This window comes from Physella acuta, unplaced genomic scaffold (genome assembly GCF_028476545.2).
Source record: "Physella acuta isolate Inbredline_101_S28 unplaced genomic scaffold, ASM2847654v3 ptg000107l, whole genome shotgun sequence".
Taxonomy (NCBI): Eukaryota; Metazoa; Mollusca; class Gastropoda; family Physidae; genus Physella; species Physella acuta.
This window is the reverse complement of record NW_026731627.1, coordinates 348,277-368,370: the sequence shown is the minus strand read 5'-3', so window position 1 is coordinate 368,370 and position 20,094 is coordinate 348,277. Positions and strand designations below refer to the sequence as shown.

Sequence of the window (20,094 nt, the reverse complement as noted above, 5' to 3'; positions counted from 1 at the left end):
TTTATTAGACCTCTTCAAACAATCACATGTTTCATCAAACAAAATATTCACATGATTCATTAGAAAACACACTAAATAACATCATTTTATTAGACCGTCGAAAAACCACATATTTCATCAAACTAAATATTCACATGGTTCATTAGAAAACACTTCAAGCAACAACAATAGACGAACTCCAACAATCACATTTTATTCAACTTTTCTAAACATTGTACATGATGGCTTTGACCCAGCTTAACAATCACAGGGTTAATATATTAGCTATAGCTAAACAATCACGTTTGAATAAATCACACTTTTGTATAGTTTTCCCATAACCATCAACACTGATTCAATGCACACATTTATCTTGGTTCTGTAGAATAGAAATAATTTAAAATGTATCAAATATAAAATCAGGCACAATATATTTATTTTAGAAAACACATATATATATATATATATATATATATATATATATATATATATATATATATATATATATATATATATATATATATATATATATATATATATATTAAGGGAGCAGGACGTTTTCCCGAAAGACACTTGCCCGAATGCGACAAATGCCCGAAAGCCACTTGACCGATGTATGTAACATGTATAGTTACATGTATGTAACATGTATAGTTACATGTATGTAACATGTATAGTTACATGCATGTAACATGTATAGTTACATGTATGTAACATGTATAGTTACATGTATGTAACATGTATAGTTACATGCATGTAACATGTATAGTTACATGTATGTAACATGTATAGTTACATGTATGTAACATGTATAGTTACATGCATGTAACATGTATAGTTACATGTATGTAACATGTATAGTTACATGTATGTAACTTGTATAGTTACAAGTATGTAACATGTATAGTTACAAGTATGTAACATGTATAGTTACATGTATGTACCATGTATAGTTACATGTTTGTAACATATATAGTTACATTATGTCACAACTTTTGTAATAATGTACAATTTAACCTAGGGACAGCGTGGCTGGGCGGAGGAGAGATAGACTGCTAACCCGAAAGTCTCGAGTTCGATTCTCGGTTAAAGTCAGCTGAACGTCCCTTAGTCCACCCAGCTCTGATGGGTACCTAACTCACATTAGGGAAAGTAAAGGCGGCTGGGCATAGTGCTGACTACACTATCTCCTCATATGGCAAGGTCCCTGAAACAGATAAACTCTACTTCATCTACACCATGCGTTTGCGGCACAAACAGGAAGATAATGATGATGATGATGGTGATGGTGGTGATGATGATGATGATGGTGATGGTGATGATGGTGATGGTGATGATGGTGGTGATGGTGATGATGATGGTGGTGATGGTGATGATGATGATGGTGATGGTGGTGAAGATGATGATGATGATGATGGTAATGATGGTGATGGTGATGATGATGATGATGATGGTGATGATGATGATGATGATGATGATGATGATGATGATGATGATGATGGTGGTGATGGTGGTGATGATGATGGTGATGGTGATGGTGGTGGTGATGATGATGGTGATGGTGGTGGTGGTGATGATAATAATGATGATGACGATGACGATGACGATGATGATGATGATGATGGTGATGGTGGTGATGATGATGATGATGATGATGATGGTGATGGTGTTGGTGATGATGATGGTGATGGTGATGATGATGTTGATGATGATGGTGATGATGATGGTGATGATGATGATAATGATGATAATAATGATGATGATGACGATGATGATGATGACGATGATGATGATACAACCTAATAAAGAAACGTGCCACACACAGGAATACATGCCTGCATGCAATGGGTACCTTCAGTTTTGACGGGAACCTATTCAGAACAAGAAATAAATATAGTTGAGTTTAAACGAATATCACTTCTCAAACATTATTTAGCCGAACATAATATAACAATTGTAGAATACCAAAGCCTCGTCTATAAAATGACGTGGCACTCTTTGGAGGGAGGTACTTTTGTGACGATCTGTCATGACTTGTGCATTTTAAATAAAGCGGAAGTGACCTCCCCTTAACTTTCTCGAATATACATAACACTACGGGGGATGGCAACTCGGGATATAGACATGTTATATATACATATAGACATTATATTTCTTAAACTTATCAAAATAGAATAGAATCTCGTAGAAAAAGAATTGAAAATGCAAGTATTTAAAAGTTGATTTTTTTTAAAATGTATAAATCCCGACTGCACAAGAGTTGCCAAACCCTCCCCCCTTAGTGTAATCTAAGAACATTCGAGTAATTTTTGGGGATATTACTCCTGTTTTACTTTTATATTAGGCCGTCTTTTTTTTTGGGGGGGGGGGGGGTTTCATTTCGGCAAAATTTAGTCACAATTTTACATTGTATGAGTGTTTATAAATAAAAATATTTCTCTAAATTTTATCAACGTCTTCAAAGAAATTTAAGTATATTTCTTTTAAACAAAATACTTTCCTACATATGTACGTTTTTCAAAATTGTACATCTATGGCAGATTTTCTGATCTCTTCAAAGAGACAAATAAATACACTTACATATTCATAGATATAAAAACTTGTAAACATTGGGTGAATTATTTAGTATAATATAGTTACCAGATTGATATTTAGCATAGAAAGTATTGCTGACATTATAGGCATATTCCGTGGACTCGGTGACAATACGCCGAGGGTTTACAATATATCTGTACGCTGAGAGCCGATACCAAGATTCAGGAATTAGGGGATGGAAATTGACTTTCAAAAGGTGGCTGTCTTGTGTGCAGTTACATCTTTGGGTTGCAGTTATATCACACAGGTTGAGAAAACAGACCCCTGAGAACAAGCACTCCTGTAAGAAACAGACACACACACAAATGTATATACATATATATATATATATATATATATATACATATATATATATATATATATATGTATATGTATATGTATATATATATATATATATATATATATATATATATATATATATATATATATATATATATATATATATATATATATATATATATCAGTGGCGTAGCGAGGTCGGGTGTCACCCGGTGCGGCACTTAATGGTGTCACCCCCCCAGAGGCATAGAGACCCTTCCCAGGGACAAACTTTCAAATTTTCGATTTGCACCCCCCCCCCCTCAAACTTTCGATTTGCACCCCCCCCCCTCAAGTTTTCGATTTGCACCCCCCTCAAACTTTCGATTTGCACCCCCCCTCGAGTTTTTCTCTATATATTTTGCTATTTTTTGCCTTGGTGTCACCACCCTAAATGGTGTCACCCGGTGCGGTCCGCACCCCCCCCTCGCTACTTATTTATATACGTATATATACATACATATACATATATTATATATATATATATATATATATATATATATATATATATATATATATATATATATATATATATATATATATATATATATATATATATATATATACATAACAATGTTCCTATGGCTGATGGTTGCAGGCAGGACTGATACAGTCCAGACAATTGAATACAACTGAATGGGTCGTGTAACTTGCTCGTGCTGTAGTAGCCAATGAGACGATCTCAGGGTTTAGCCAATCAGGCCATCGCTGTTCTAGGTTTTATTTATAGCCTCCACGTCATCTGAACCAGCCACATTAAAGCACCACAAACCGGGGCAGGAGACTTGCTTGTCGTGTATTGGGGAATCAAGTAGCCGGTCTGCCAAAGCGAGCCTGTACCGTATCCAGTGGCGTAGCGAGGTCGGGTGTCACCCGGTGCGGCACTTAATGGTGTCACCCCCCAGAGGCATAGAGACCCTTCCCAGGGTGTCACCCCCCTAAACGGTGTCACCCGGTGCGGTCCGCACCCCCCGCCCCCCCCCCCCTCGCTACGCCCCTGACCGTATCCGCTAGTGAGTCAAACGAGAAAGAGAACCTCTGTTCTTATACGTCTGTCCTATCCCGCGAGTTATTCCCAATGGATTTCCAAGGGATTCCGAAGGGATTACGGACCGGTAATTTGTGAACTAACAAATTATCGCCATCCCCCCCCCCCCCCCACCCATGTTATTATAAACGTTTTTATAATGTTTTAATTATACCTCTGTCCTATCAAATTGTCCCTCTAAGCTGCACATTTGCGAGGCAGTGCAGTTGTTTTTTAACCTGCCGCGCAGTCATTTTGTAAAATACATACATCATTGTATAGGACTTTAGATAACCGCACGCACAAAATACAGGTAGCTCAGTACCTTTTTCCTCTTAGAGGTACGTTGGTCCTATCCCACTAGTAATTCCCAAGGATTCCGTTTTCCAAAACCTGTGAAATAACAAATTATCCCCCCCCCCCTTAACTCTGGTGCTTACAGCACTGGTCATCATAAAGGCTACTATCATAATGAAGCAGTTCGTCTCTTTGAAACGGCTATATTTTCCGCCCCCTTCAATCAACAAATCCCCTTCACTCTAAAACCCTATCACCTTAGATCGCGTACAATCAACAAATCCCCTTCACTCTAAAACCCTATCACCTTAGATCGCGTACAATCAACAAATCCCCTTCACTCTAAAACCCTATCACCTTAGATCGCGTACAATCAACAAATCCCCTTCACTCTAAAACCCTATCACCTTAGATCGCGTACAATCAACAAATCCTCTTCACTCTAAAACCCTATCACCTTAGATCGCGTACAATCAACAAATCCCCTTCACTCTAAAACCCTATCACCTTAGATCGCGTACAATCAACAAATCCCCTTCACTCTAAAACCCTATCACCTTAGATCGCGTACAATCAACAAATCCCCTTCACTCTAAAACCCTATCACCTTAAATCGCGTACAGTCAACAAATCCCCTTCGTCCTAAAATCCTATCACCTTAGATCGCATACAATCAACAAATCCCCTTCACTCTAAAACCCTATCACCTTAGATCGCGTACAATCAACAAATCCCCTTCACTTTAAAACCCTAGCACCTAAGATCGCGTACAATCAACAAATCCCCTTCACTCTAAAACCCTATCACCTTAGATCGCGTACAATCAACAAATCCCCTTCACTCTAAAACCCTATCACCTTAGATCGCGTACAATCAACAAATCCCCTTCACCCTAAAACCCTATCACCTTAAATCGCGTACAATCAACAAATCCCCTTCATTCTAAAACCCTAGCACCTAAGATCGCGTACAATCAACAAATCCCCTTCATCCTAAAACCCTATCACCTTAAATCGCGTACAATCAACAAATCCCCTTCATTCTAAAACCCTATCACCTTAGATCGCGTACAATCAACAAATCCCCCTCACCCTAAAACCCTATCACCTTAGATCGCGTACAATCAACAAATCCCCTTCACTCTAAAACCCTATCACCTTAGATCGCGTACAATCAACAAATCCCCTTCACCCTAAAACCCTATCACCTTAGATCGCGTACAATCAACAAATCCCCTTCACTTTAAAACCCTATCACCTTAAGATCACGTACAATCAACAAATCCCCTTCACTCTAAAACCCTATCACCTTAGATCGCGTACAATCAACAAATCCCCTTCACTCTAAAACACTATCACCTTAGATCTCGTACAATCAACAAATCCCCTTCACTCTAAAACCCTATCACCTTAGATCTCGTACAATCAACAAATCCCCTTCACTCTAAAACCCTATCACCTAAGATCACGTACAATCAACAAATCCCCTTCACTCTAAAACCCTATCACCTTAGATCGCGTACAATCAACAAATCCCCTTCACTCTAAAACCCTATCACCTAAGATCACGTACAATTAACAAATCCCCTTCACTCTAAAACCCTATAACCTTAAATCGCGTACAATTAACAAATCTCCTTCACTCTAAAACTCTATCACCTAAACAGCACCTTGAACTCCACTCACTTTTTGCCAATCCACCGAATCCCGGGAACAGTTTTGTCTTTATCACATTGTTGCAAGTAAAACAGGAAACAGCCTTCCTTGTAGTTTAAAAAATCGCCTTCGATAAACCCTAAGATGCGCTCGGTGTCGAAGCAAACACCTTCCATGAAGCAATGCTTATCAAATTTATCAATTTTCAGCACAAAAGTTTGACCACTGGAAACACCGGCTGTTAATTAGAATTATTTTTTTATTATTAATTAATGTCACTTTAAAATTAAAATATAGAATTGTTATCAATTATCAACAAGATACAATGTCGCTTTATGTTGTAAAATAACCAAATCTCAATTCGAAATAACAAAACCTATGTATTCAATGCAATTGTATGATTTGAGAAAAAAAAATTGTTTTGAATTCCGAAAAACTTTGAAAAAAAAATAAACTTATAATAATATATTCCATTATATGGTTTGTTCCGTTTATGTAAAGATGTTTTACTTGTGGTCATAACCAGAGGCGTAGCGACCCTTTTGGCGGCGCCCCCCCCCCCCCCCCCCGGGGGGACAAACTTTAAATTTGGCGCCCCTCCCCCATTTATTTTTTTATATTTATAATGCAAAACTGAAGCTAAATGAGCTTTTAATTTTTTTTTTCAACCCATTTTTGGCGCCCCCTATGGTCGGCGCTCGGAGACATATGTACCCCCCCCCCCGGTCATAACTAAGATTTGTCCCAATGGTGTATCCAGGATTTAGGTGTAGGGGAGTTAAAGAATAAAGTAGGGCACCGAATTTAAACACGTTCGCGTGGAACAAAAGCTTCACGTTTAGAAAGAATAAAATAGTGCCTACCCTGTTTCATTCTAACATAAAAAAAGCTCTTCTTACTCCTAGTAAATAAAATAAATGAGTAAACATACAAAAAAAGAAGAAACCAACCTAGGACGCACACGATACACAAAATGAAGATCCTAAGCAGCAGGCTATTGCTCATCTTTTTTTCTAATTGAACATTCTGTAAATTTACAATAAAAAATAGTTTAGATTTAAATTTAAAAGTTGATGTCTAAAAAAATAAACTTTTGACCTAAAAATAGCATTTTATAGTTACCTAACCTGTCAGTTCCATGAACAGATGAAGTAGAGTTCACCTGTCTATTTCTGTAACTAAGGCAAGTCAATGATTTTGTAGTCAGCACTATGCCTAGAAGTCTTTATTATCCCTAACCTAAGTCAGGTACCTATCAGAGCTGGGTGAACTCAGGAACGACCTACGGGTTCGAACCCAGGCTTCGATCTACAACATTTAGAATTAGCAGTGTTGGTAGCTCTATCGTCCTACTCCACAGTCCCATCATAGATAAATAGTAAGAGAGTAATTTTTAACGAAAATTCCAGAATAGTGGTCTTCAAAAGATCTGCTGACAAGCATAGCCCAGTCCTGCTAGAAGTGACAACCAGAGGGGATGTAAAGATGTAAACCTAAAGGACACGTTGTAGAAATAATTATTATATCATCATTACGGCCCTGATTTTTAACACCTAAAACCATAGGACAATAGGACTCCGATATAGCATAGGGCAATAGGACGCTGATATAACCCAATAACATAAGACTATATATATATATATATATATATATATATATATATATATATATATATATATATATATATATATATATATATATATGTGTGTGTGTGTGCACGCCCGGTGTTTGATACGTCTTGTCAATGTACTAAGTTCTAAGGAACACTAGCAACCCCAGAACCTCAACAAATAACCGACAAGGTAAAAAAAAAATTCACTGTGAGGGGGGGGGGGGATTTTCTTAGAAAAGGGGTGTAAGGTTACTGGTAATTAACTAAAAGACGCACATGGCTTGCTAAAGTCAATGCTAAACCCATTCCAAGTCCCAACCCTACCATAACCCTAATTTCTAACCATTAAAACTAGATCTAGATCTAGATCTAGTCGAAATTAGTAATTACAATACTACAAACAACATAACTCGCATATTTTTAGGAGAGTCTATTATCGGACCTTGGTATCTTCGATAATCCCTTTTCTTATTTAGCAGTTAAAATGTACCCAAACCTACCGTCAATTCAATTTATTATTGTAGATTTAATTATATTTTAAAATAAATATTAAAACTACATGAAACAGCAGAGTGAACCATGGCCCTGTGTGTTTACCTTGTGACGTCCTACACACAATGTTTAAAAGACAGCCACAAAAGAATTTTGGTTCGGGGATTTATAAACATTGTAAAGAGATCTTCAAAGCGTTTACGGGAGATACAATTTTTAAAAAATTCCCATATAGCTAGCACAGAGTTTCTTCCAGGCATATCTGATGCTTACCACCCCCCCCCCCCCCCCGAAGAAGTCTACCGCCCCCCGCCTCCCGAAGGAAATGAAATTTATATAGAAAACATATACTTTTACCAGTGTCCGCCCCCCCCCCCCTCCGAAAAATGTTGTCCGTGTGTTCCCAACCCCCCCCCCCCACTTAAAAAATATCAAGTACCACCCCAGAGAAAAAAAAGTCTGGAAGAAACACTGGTAGACATGAAAAGCCTATGCAATCATAGCTATGCAATCATACTAAAAAAATTGTATCTTTTAAAAAATATGGCAAGCGATAAAATTATAGTTACATTTGTAAAAATTAAAGCCGTTTGCGAACATCGGTTACACTCATTTTTATATTTCTGTATCGAATATAAGCCGTTGAAAAGCCGTTCTGAATTATTTTATCAATTCCAATATTTTCAAAAACTGCCCTCAACCTCTCCTTGAAGTCAACCGGAATGGCCAGGGAGAGTAAAACAATGAAAGTCAGAACAATTGTTTTGCATGATAAAAATACACATAAGTGATCTACGGTGAATAGCATAGTAATTGTATTTTGCTCTCTGGCGACACAAATTTGGAACCGTTTGGAAACAGCTTTTCAAGTCTATTCAATCTAGACAGAAGATTTTAAAAGAACGTATTTTCTTTTTCTTCGCATTTGTTTATAAAGTTGAACGGGATTTTCTCCATCACAATTAAGTATTATGTGTCAAACTTATTATTATTCGCCTTATGGTCCGTTGACTCTGATTTCAGCCGGCATTCCTTACTGGATTTGCTTCCATAGCCTTTGTCCATCGGAGAACAAACTACAAGGAAGCAGTGAAGGTTTGTTTGATTTTGGAGTTGTCTCTCCTAGATTGATTGCTGCCCGCAGCTTTCGACCCCATCTACCCGGGGATCAAAACTCGGGACTTTATAGTTTAGCAACCATGAGCTTTACCAGAGACGTAGCGACCCTTCCCGGTGCCCGGGGACAAACTTTTCGATTTGCACCCCCCCCCTCAAGATTTCGATTTGCACCCCACCCCCTCGAGATTTCGATTTGCACCCCCCCCTTCAAACTTTCGATGTGCACCACCCCCCATCGAGATTTCGATTTGCACCCCTCCCCCCCCTTTATTTTCGATTTGCACCACCCTCAACCGTTCAATTTATTTTACCAACCCATTTTGGCGCCCCCTAAGGTCGGCGCCCTGGGACATATGTCCCGCCCCCCCCCCCCCTAGCTACGCTACTGAGCTTTACCGACGTCTGTGTATCCGACAAAGCACAGTAAAAAAAAATTATAATTATATAATTAACACTTGCATTGTTTACAACCAGTGTTTGTTCACATCTCTTTTTTACGCGTTCTTCATTAAAACAAAACCCTAGCTAGATCATACACATGTGTCTAGTTTTAAAAATAAAATCAGTTAATCTTTGTATACTGTGTACCTTTTTCTTCCGATGTTATGTGTTTATAAGTTAGTATGTTAGTACATCTACAATCTTAACGTTCTAAACCACATTATCCTTGAAATATGTCGTGACAACAACAACAACAAAAATTACAAACTCTATTTTTATTATTCGTTCTGTTTGACCTTGTCTAAAAATACATTTTAATACAACTTCCTAATTGGTTACCGTCTACCCATGTCTTTTTTTTCTCCTCTAAACCAACTAAGGCGACATTGTAACAACAAAGAATAATTCAATTTCTAAAAAAAAAATCATTTCCGTTGGCCTTTAATGTTCTTTGGTTGTTTACAGTAATGTAAATTAGCATATATAAATTACCACATTCAGCTTCATAAGACACATGATAATTTAGAAATATAATCACATATTTCATCAGATTAAACAAAACAATCCCATGTTTTATTAGAAACAGCGAAACAGTGTCATCGCATTATTTTGGATCTAACAATCACATGTTTTATGGGATCAAATTAATATTCACACGATTCGTTAGAAACTGCTTAACAACAAAATTTAGTTAGACCAAGTCAAATCAGACCTAACTAAACAATCACACGCTTCATTCAAGCGTCAAAACATTTTGTACATTACACATAGCTAAACAAACACATATTTTATCAGACCTAACTAAACAATCACACGTTTCATTCAAGCTGTCAAAACTATTGTACATCATACATATACATAACTAAACAATCACATGTTTCATTCAAGCTGTCAAAACATTTTGTACATTATACATAGCTAAACAATCACATGTCTTATCAGACCTAACTAAACAATCACACGTTTCATTCAAGCGTCAAAACATTTTGTACATTATACATAGCTAAACAATCACATGTTTTATCAGACCTAACTAAACAATCACACGCTTCATTTAAGCTGTCAAAACTATTTGTACATTATACATAGCTAAACAATCACATGTTTTATCAGACCTAACTAAACAATCACACGTTTCATTTAAGCTGTCAAAACTATTTGTACATTATACATAGCTAAACAATCACATGTTTTATCAGACCTAACTAAACAATCACACGTTTCATTCAAGCGTCAAAACATTTTGTACATTATACATAGCTAAACAATCACATGTTTTATCAGACCTAACTAAACAATCACATGTTTTATCAGACCTAACTAAACAATCACATATTTATCAAGGCCGGTTGGTGCTGTGGAGTAAAAGAAGGTTGATAATTATACCCAGGCATACTATATATATATATATATATATATATATATATATATATATATATATATATATATATATATATATATTATATATATATATGCAGTATGTGTAGTACTAAAGTAGATTATAAAAAAACGTTGTTTTGGTAATTAACTTGGTTAAACATGTGTTTAAACATTCGCTGATATTAAAAAATGACGTCAGATTACAAGTCTACATGAAAGGTACGCGAGCGGCTGTTCGGTTTTTACTCCCGACTGGCCTACTATTTATTGAGCAGGCTTCAAGAGTTTTCTAATGATAACTTACTGCGGCTGTTCAGTTTTTACTCCTGACTGGCCTACTATTTATTGAGCAGGCTTCAAGAATTTTCTAATGATAACTTACTGCGGCTGTTCAGTTTTTTACTCCTGACTGGCCTACTATTTATTGAGCAGGCTTCAAGAGTTTTCTAATGATAACTTACTGCGGCTGTTCAGTTTTACTCCTGACTGGTCGTCAGCTTAAATGAAACTCTAAACCCTAGGTAGGCTCTGGTTTAAAACAGAAATGCTCTAAACGGTAAATCAGGAAGCTTGGAAAGCAAAAGAAATGCTCGATGAAACTAACTTGAAATTGTGATTCGACCACTACGCCGCCACCCCCCCCCCCCCCTCTCCCATCAGAAACAAAATAGCGCCCTGGTGAAAAGTGAAGAACCTTCTTTAGACATGGCGATCCCTCGGGCAGGTGAAGTCGAGTTGATGTGTTTCTCGAACCTCGGCATATGACGGTCAGCACTTTGCCTAGCCGTCTTTACTTTTCCCTAACATGAGTTCGGTACCCATTAGAAATTAGTGGTCTCAGGGACCTTCTACTGACCTAGACCCGGTTAAGCATTTCCGGTTAGCAGTCTAGCGCTCTACCGCTTAGGCCACGCCCTGGTTACTCTAAGCAAAACATATGAGGTTGTTTTTTTTTTTTGGGGGGGGGGGGGGTGTTATTGCACTCGCCGACCTCCCCTGTCTAAACAAAACCTGGCCACACCGAAATTACCGGGTACATTTGCAGCATCGAAGCTATCGGTGACTTCATAGGCGGTTTCCACGTGCTGTGTGACGATACGCCGAGGGTTTACTGTGTATCTGTAGGCTGCGAGGCGATACAACGATGTAGGAAACTTGGGACGACCTCTGTACTCCAAACGATTCTTGGCAAGTTGGCACCAGCAGGCGTCGGTCTGTGCAGTTACTTCACATAAGTCATGAAAACACATCCCCGGGTACACGCACATCCTGGAAGTAAAGACACATACACGTGTATATATATATATATATATATATATATATATATATATATATAATATATATATATATATATATATATATATATATATATATATATAATATATATATATATATATATATAATATATATATATATATATATATATATATATATATATATATATATATATATATATATATATATATATATAATATATATATTATAATATATATAATATATATATATATATATATATATATATATATATATATATATATATATATATATAGACATATATAAAATATATATATATATAAAATATATAAATATATATATATATATAATATATATATATATATATATATATATATATATATATATATATGTGTGTGTATATATATGTGTATATATATATATATATATATATATATATATATATATATATATATATATAGGCTATTAATGTCAAAATGAAGCAGTTTGTCTCTTTGAAACGGCCATATTTTCCGGTCCCTTCAGCAGTGTTTCTTCCAGACTTTTTTCTCCCGGGGGGACTAAAATTTTCGGGGGGCGGACACTTTTAAAAGTATATATTTTCAATATAAATATAGACTCCCCCCCCCCCCCTCCCTGGAGAGTTGCCCTGGAAGAAACTTTGCTCTTAAGTGTAACTTATAATCCTTTATAAAGCCTTTATATATATATATATATATATATATATATATATATATATATATATATATATATATATATATATATATATATATATATATACATATATATATATATATATATATATATATATATATATATATATATATATATATATAAAGGCTACTATTTTCACAATAAAGCCGTCTGTTTCTTTAAAACGCCCATATTTTCCGCCTCTTTCAGTGTCGCTTATAATCCTATCTTCTAAAATTTCTACGGATGTTTACCCGACTTGACTTGGGTAAGCCAACAATTCCTCCTTAGATCGCGTACAATCAACAAATCCCCTTCACTCAAAAACATATAAATATGTATAGCCTTTTACATACATCACCTAAACAGCACCTTGAACCCCACTCACTTTTTGCCAATCCACCGAGTCCCGGGAACAGTTTTTGCCCTTCTCACAGTGTTGCAAGTAAAACAGGAAACAGCCGTCGTGGTAGTTTGAGAAATCGCCTTGGACCGTTCCCTCAAGTCGGCCCGTGGTGGCACACCGTGCTTGGCCCTGGCACTCAATTTCGTATCCCTTGAGAGCCATCTGAAACAACTCATCGCCGGATACACCGGCTGTTAATCAGAATAAATGTTCTATTAATACATGTCACTTTAAAAATATGAAACGAAACAAAAATTTACTTTTTTTAAGGGGATCACTTTAAAAATATAAGACGAAACAATTTTTTTTATAAGGGGAAGCTAAAAACTAAATCCTTTACTAATAAAATATCTCAACAAAAATATTAGTTTCCATTGAAATTTTTTTTGTTCTTAAAATTAACGTACGGGGTTCTTATCAGTTCTCAACAAGACATAACGTCGCTTCCTATTACAATAAAAAAAAACAAATCTCAATTCAAAATAACAAAACCTAAGTATTCAATGCAATTTTGATTTTGAGAAAACGAATTTCGTTTGTGAATTCGACAGCCTTTATTAATAAAAAGTCTAGTCACAATTTAAGCGCAATTTCCTGAATTAATTTTTTGTGACCGACCGAAAGGATATTTTTGAAAACTTTCTACGGCAATATTGTTCTAAATTATGGCAGGAATCGATTGGTAAATGTTTCAAGTCACTAAGTGGTCTGGTTGCCGAGATATGGGCCAAAAACTGCATTTTTTCGAGGTTTTTTGGCTTTTCCTGGAAATCCAGGAAGGAATTCCGGGGAATTTTTTTTGGCCCACAATCATCCTCGGAACTTGCTTAACATATTTGCTTTTGGAACTAGTCCTCGATATTGCTTCGTTGAGGAGGAGATACGACTTAAAGCTGCGGACACACATCCATCCATCCATCCATCAAGAAATAACGAATTAATAATCGCAATTGTCAGTATGGAAATTGCGCTAAAAACACAACAACTATATATTCAATTATACGTTTGGATACGTTTATGCAAAGATGTTTTTACTCGTAGCTGATATTTGTCTCAGTTTTTGAAGTCAGGGAAGAAATAGAGTAATTTATATATGCGAGCGTGCGTGAGTGTGTGATCGTTTTAAAAAATAAGAAACTGATATTCTTACAATCTAAAAAAAAAGAATTTTGTTTCTGTAGCAACAAGCCGGCTTGTCCGAATTATTTCCATTTTGATAATATGATATCTATATTAAAGAATGGTGTAAAATAAGCCACGAATTTTGAGGGTGGGGTAGGGGGGCGCCCACCCCCTAGATACGCCACTAGATTCCCCCACTGGAACTACGTTTCCAGAAATTCCGTAAAGGTTATAAGTAAAAGATTATTTGTGGTGGAACAGAAGCGCTTTAAAAAGAATACAATACGCCCTATTCTACTTCATCCTAATTGTTTGTAACCAATAATACAAAAATAATAAGTAAAAACAAATATTACAAAACCTATAAAAATTAATAACTAAAAACAAATTTAATTTTAACAACCCATAAAAATTAGCAAGTAAAAACACATAATAAAGGCACCAACCTAGGATGTAAAAGATACAAAAAATGAAGATCTTAGGCAGCAGGCTGTTACCCATCTTTCTATCAAACTGAAGATTCTGTAAAGAAAAAGAAAATTTATATTTATAATAAAAAGCTGCTAACCCGAAAGTCTAGAGTTCGTACCTTTGGACAGATGAGGCTCGTCAGCTGGGGACACCAACCCATCTAGGAGAGAAAACTCCGAAATCAAACAGGAGTGGAGCCCTTAGGGCAGGGGTGGGTAAAGTGCGGCCCTCCACAGAATTTTTAGTGGCCCGCCAGACTTTCAGAAAACCTCGCCTTGAACTGAGATTTGCTTCATGTCTGGTGTGTAGCCTATATTTAGCAGCCCTACTTGCGCAGAAAGACCGAGAGACCTATAGTGGGCAGAAGAAGAGAGAAGAATATTGAGAACGGTTGTATGCAGAGATCGTGGGAAGACGGAGACAATGTTCATTCCAGGCCTCTTCGCCCCCCCCCCCCCCCAACCCGCATCCGAAAAAAGACTACCGCTGCCCCCCCCCCCCCCCCGAACGGAATGGAATTTATAATGAAAACATACACTTTTACCAGTGTCTGCCCCCCCACCCTTATCCGAAAAAATGTGTGCTTTCCTCTTCCCCCCCCCCCCCCCGAAAATATCAGGTGCCCCCCACCCCCACCCGGAGAAGAATGTCTGGAAGAAACACAGGACGGAGATCATGTGAGGCGAAAGGATAAAGAATGCGGATAGTAGATAAACACGGGGTCGGTGCTTATCAAATACCCGGCGTGTTTGGTGTGGGGACTGCGACAGGGTTGGTTCACAAAGAGTAACTTGAGCAGTGTTTCTTCCAGACTTTTTTCTCCGGGGGGGGGGGGGTGGGGGGCACTTGAAATTTTCGGTGGGGGGAGACTTTCTTCGGGGGGGGGGGGGGACACACACACACACATTGTTAAAAGTATATATTTTCTATACAAATTATATACATTTCATTTCGTTCGGGGGGGGGGGGTATAATTTTTTCGGGGGGGGGGGGGGGGGCTTCAAGAGATGCCTGGAAGAAACACTGATCTTGTGTGCAACCGTCTCATAGAACGATTGAAAGGAGAGAACACTGTCAGTAGAACGTGAGATACGTAGTGATACAGTGTATGCCTAGTGGTATTGGAGGTCTGTTGGTTCTCATGTTACTCTTGGAACACTGATTATCCTTCCAGAAATGAAGTGATGAAATCTCGAGCCTGCAGTCAGAGAGTAATTCATTTTACGTCAGTGCGTAATGAGGTGTCAACATCCCAGCGGCTGCATTCCTAGCCGTGTATGAATACATACACGGCAAATTCTGTCGCATTTGGGTGCTTCGAAAGGCAACCTAACAAAGAATGTCACTCGTCTGTCACTATTGGCAGTGGCGGGAAGATCGAAATATATATTTGCACGCCATTTGATTGATTCAACTAGTCTATGTTCTAAGTTCTAAGAAACATAAAACGGAAGTGATCTTTCCTAATCTCTCTCAAATATTCTTATATAACACTACGGGGGGGGGAGGCAACTCGGGATATAGACATCATTTTTTAATCAATTTTTACATACTTAAACTTTTTGGAATAGAGTAGAATCTCGTAGAAAAAATAATTGCCCACCAAATGAACAGCAACAATGCGTGTATAATAGTGCGGAACATTAGTACTTTATCAATTTCAATTCATGTGCGTTTATTTTTTATTTATTTTAAATTTTTTTTTTTTTTTTTTGAAAAAATCAGAAATTGCGTAAAATACTAGATTTAGATCTAGATCTACTTCCTGTCACCGGAAATTACTTAAAATTTGAAAGAAAACAGAGAAATAGATCTTTTACTTATGTGTGAAATTGTGTCTATCTATATACTACTAAAAGTCAAGTTTGTTTACATGTTTGAATATTTATTTTTTTGTTTGTTTTTTTGTTTGTTTGTTTGTTTGCCTGATCGACTATTGTGATATGTTCGACTCAATCTGGATAGCTGTAAAATAGTATGTAGGTAGAGAATAATTTTTTAATGCAGACAGACTGTTAATCACACATTTATTTAAAGACGTTAATTAATTTATTGATTTATTCATACGCAGAGTAACCCATTTTTTTAAAAAATATTAAAACGACCACTACACTCGGCGGGACCGTGACGTCACAGGTTTTTGTTTACTCTTTAGTACAATAAAATGGCGGCGTCTATCGAAGAAAATTGTGTTCCCATTCAAAAGTTTAACGCGTTCTAAATCTAATTTTCTGTCGGTCATAACTTTAAAAATACGTCCGTTTGCTGTATTTATTACGTTCCAACACTTATATCAATTTTAAACTGTCTTTTTTCATTTAGTTTTACAATAAATTTCTCTAGATCTAAAGATCAGCTGTCGAAGGAAAGTTATGAATCTAGCCTAGATCTAGATCTAGCCTAGATCTAGGTCACTAGACTCAATGTAAATTCTAGATCTAGACTTAATGTAAATTCTACATCTAGAATCTATTTCAGGCCTTAATACATCTAGAATCTATTTCAGGCCTTAATTATTTTATATAAATCTTTGTTTGGCTAATTTAAGGTAAAATTTAATTTGAAAGTTACTAGATTCTACTACTAGACTTAGATCTAGATCTATGCGCGGAGACTCAAAAGTATAGTATAAAAATTCATTTGTGACGTCACGAGTAAATAGCTAAGTTGATAGCGTAGTCCGCTCTCATGTGGGTGGCACAGGTTCTAGACCAATATGTCAATGATCTTTTTTTTTCAATTTTTTTTTTAGATGTGAATGATAAAGTTGCCTATCTGAACTTGGCAGGATACAGGGCAGGTGAAGTAGAGTTCATCTGTTTCTTTGTCCTAAGCATATGAAAGGATAGTGTGGTCAGAGACATGCTCGGCTGGAATCGTTTTTTAAACGATAAAAACATGTTGTCTGAGACTTGGCGGGACACTGGGCAGGTGAAGTAGAGTTGAGTAGGTCACATGTGACGTCAGTATATGAAGGGATAGTCCGAAATCGGTGTTTTCGGTGTTTTTAAAAGATAAGAAACATATTTTTGAATGTGGGGTCTGTTTTTTGTGACGATAAGTGACACTGCAGTAGCGTAGCGAGGAGGGGGGGGGGAAGGGGAGGTGGAGGGGGGAAGGGGGGACATATGTTGGGGCGCCAAAATGGTTTGGAAAAATAAATTGAAAGGTTGAGGGGGGTTCAAATCGAAAGTTTGAGTGGGGGGGGGGGGTGCACATCAAAAGTTTGAGGGGGGGGGGTTGAAAATCGAAATCTTGGGGGGGGGGGTTAAAATCGAAAAATTTGTCCCCGGGCGCGGGAAGGGTCGCTATGCCTCTGAGTGACAGACGTGATGTTTTTTGATGGATGACCCCCGAAACCCACAGTTATCCAACGGATGACGGGTATTCTAGTCTATCTTAAACGGTACTCAAGTTATAGGCTTTTGATAAACCAAAAGTAGAATAAGTTCCACGTTCCGTTTACCGGAAATCGCTGAAAAGTTGATACAGAACTACAAACTGGATGTAGATCTAATACTTATTTATGAAATTTCATCTACCTAGCTGTGACGATACACAACTTATCGTGTTCACAGACAAACATCCACACAAACAAGATTGCAAAATTAAGTTTTTCAGTCTCGATGACGCGTAAAACGCCGAGATTTTGATAGAATCTATATCTGGATTTAGAATTTTTGCCCGATTAAAATAAGTCCTCTATACTCCGCATATGAATTAGTACTGAGTACTGAGTTGTAAAACGGTGAAAACTGTCAAAATTTCTTGTGATATTGTGCATCATTACAATCCTTTCTCTCATCTTGTATACGAGAAAGTAATAAACAAACACAGAAGAACCAAGTCTAAGTAAAACAAAACAAAAAATAGATCTACACTAAGTGTTATTTCTTTTTTTATTTAGTCATTAAAATAAACCAATACCTACCGAAAATTCAATTTAATTTACGCTATCTAGTTTTCATTACATGTTTTAAATAGATAGATATTGGTTCTAATCTAATGCTACATGACTACATGTACATGAAGCCCCATGATGAACCATGGCTATGTTTGTTTACCCTATGACGTTTTACACACAATGTTTGAAAGACAGCTACAAAATAATGTTGATTCGCGGATTTATATTGTAAACAGAATCAATAAAGCGTTTACGGGAGATACACATTTTTAATACAAATGTATTTACTTTTTCCTCGCTTTGAATTGTCGAGTTGGACGGTATTTAGATCTAGTTGGACCTACCCTACTTTATATTAAAATCTCAAGGATATTGGCAAGATATTATTGATTCTTTGAATCTAAAACAATTTGTGCACACGGCTACCAGGGTAAATGATAAATCAAGTACAATAATTGACCACATATACGCATCACCTGACTGCAACCTAATAGAGGTCTGTGTCCCCTCTTGTGGTGTTAGTGACCACTTCCCTGTTTGTTGTACTTTTTCGACAAAAAGATTATGTGTACCTTCGCGGCAACACATAACTATAAGTTATCGCTCTTTTAGAAAATTTAATGAAAATCTTTTTCTTTCGGATTTATTGGCTGCCCCCTTCTGCAATGTATACAATTATAATTGTCCCGATCTTGCCATTTCTGAATGGCTGCGTTTTTTCTATACTATATATGACAAACATATTCCTAAAATCTCTAAAAGAGTTAAGACTACATACAAACCTTCTTGGTTTAACAACAATATCGAATCTGCAATTAATAAAAGAGACTGGCTTAAACGTTATGGAACTTCTGAGGACTTTTGTAGGCAGCGAAATTATGTCAAACTGCTCGTGCGTAGGTCGAAGAAGGAGTATTTTAATAAGCTGCTGTCAGGCAAACCTAATTCCAAATCTATCTGGACTGCTATAAATCAAATAATTAGAAAAAAACGCACATGTAATACAGCTGGACATTGCCAGATATCTGCTGATGACTTTAACAATCATTTTATATCATCTGCAGCGCTCAACACAGATGCTGATTACACAATCAGTGATGAGCTTAAAAATTTTTGTAATTCTGCTCACCGTGGTAGGACAGAGCTGATCATTCCGCTTCTCACTGTTCATGAAGTATATGTTAGCCTAAGATCTCTTAAACCGTCTTCAACAACTTCGTTTGATGATATTTCTAATAATGTATTGAAGATTTCAGCTCCAATAATTTCCGAAGTTTTAACCTATGTCTATAATCTCTGTATTGCCAAGCATTATTACCCGACACATTT

At 36.8% G+C, this 20,094-nt stretch overlaps 1 protein-coding gene across 3 annotated transcripts; it reads right to left on the bottom strand.

Annotated features, from left to right (window-relative positions):
• On the bottom strand, positions 1-18,898 carry LOC131933651 (uncharacterized). 3 transcript variants are annotated; one of them, XR_009385128.1, is made up of 6 exons: positions 18,793-18,898; positions 14,837-14,912; positions 13,251-13,459; positions 2,620-2,854; positions 1,779-1,850; positions 1-358 (listed from the first exon to the last, which is right to left on the bottom strand). XR_009385128.1 is itself a non-coding variant. In XM_059290324.1 (6 exons), the coding sequence occupies exons 2-5, from the start codon at positions 14,889-14,891 to the stop codon at positions 1,834-1,836; spliced, it is 516 nt and encodes a 171-aa protein (XP_059146307.1). In that variant the 5' UTR covers positions 14,892-14,912; positions 18,793-18,898; the 3' UTR covers positions 1-358; positions 1,803-1,833. The 3 variants fall into 3 exon arrangements, 2 of the variants coding, with proteins under 2 accessions (XP_059146307.1, XP_059146306.1); XM_059290324.1 differs by having other exon boundaries at positions 1,803-1,850; XM_059290323.1 differs by having other exon boundaries at positions 1,815-1,850.
• Between the last annotated feature and the right edge of the window lie 1,196 nt (positions 18,899-20,094).

Excerpts from the sequence above, each read along its gene's own strand:
- LOC131933651 (XM_059290324.1), bottom strand. The coding sequence starts at position 14,891 with ATGGGTAACAGCCTGCTGCCTAAGATCTTCATTTTTTGTATCTTTTAC. Across the intron at positions 13,460-14,836 it reads TTGTATCTTTTACATCCTAG|CCGGTGTATCCGGCGATGAG; the intron begins GTTGGTGCCTTT and ends TCTGATTAACAG. Across the intron at positions 2,855-13,250 it reads ACTCGGTGGATTGGCAAAAA|GAGTGCTTGTTCTCAGGGGT; the intron begins GTGAGTGGGGTT and ends TGTTTCTTACAG.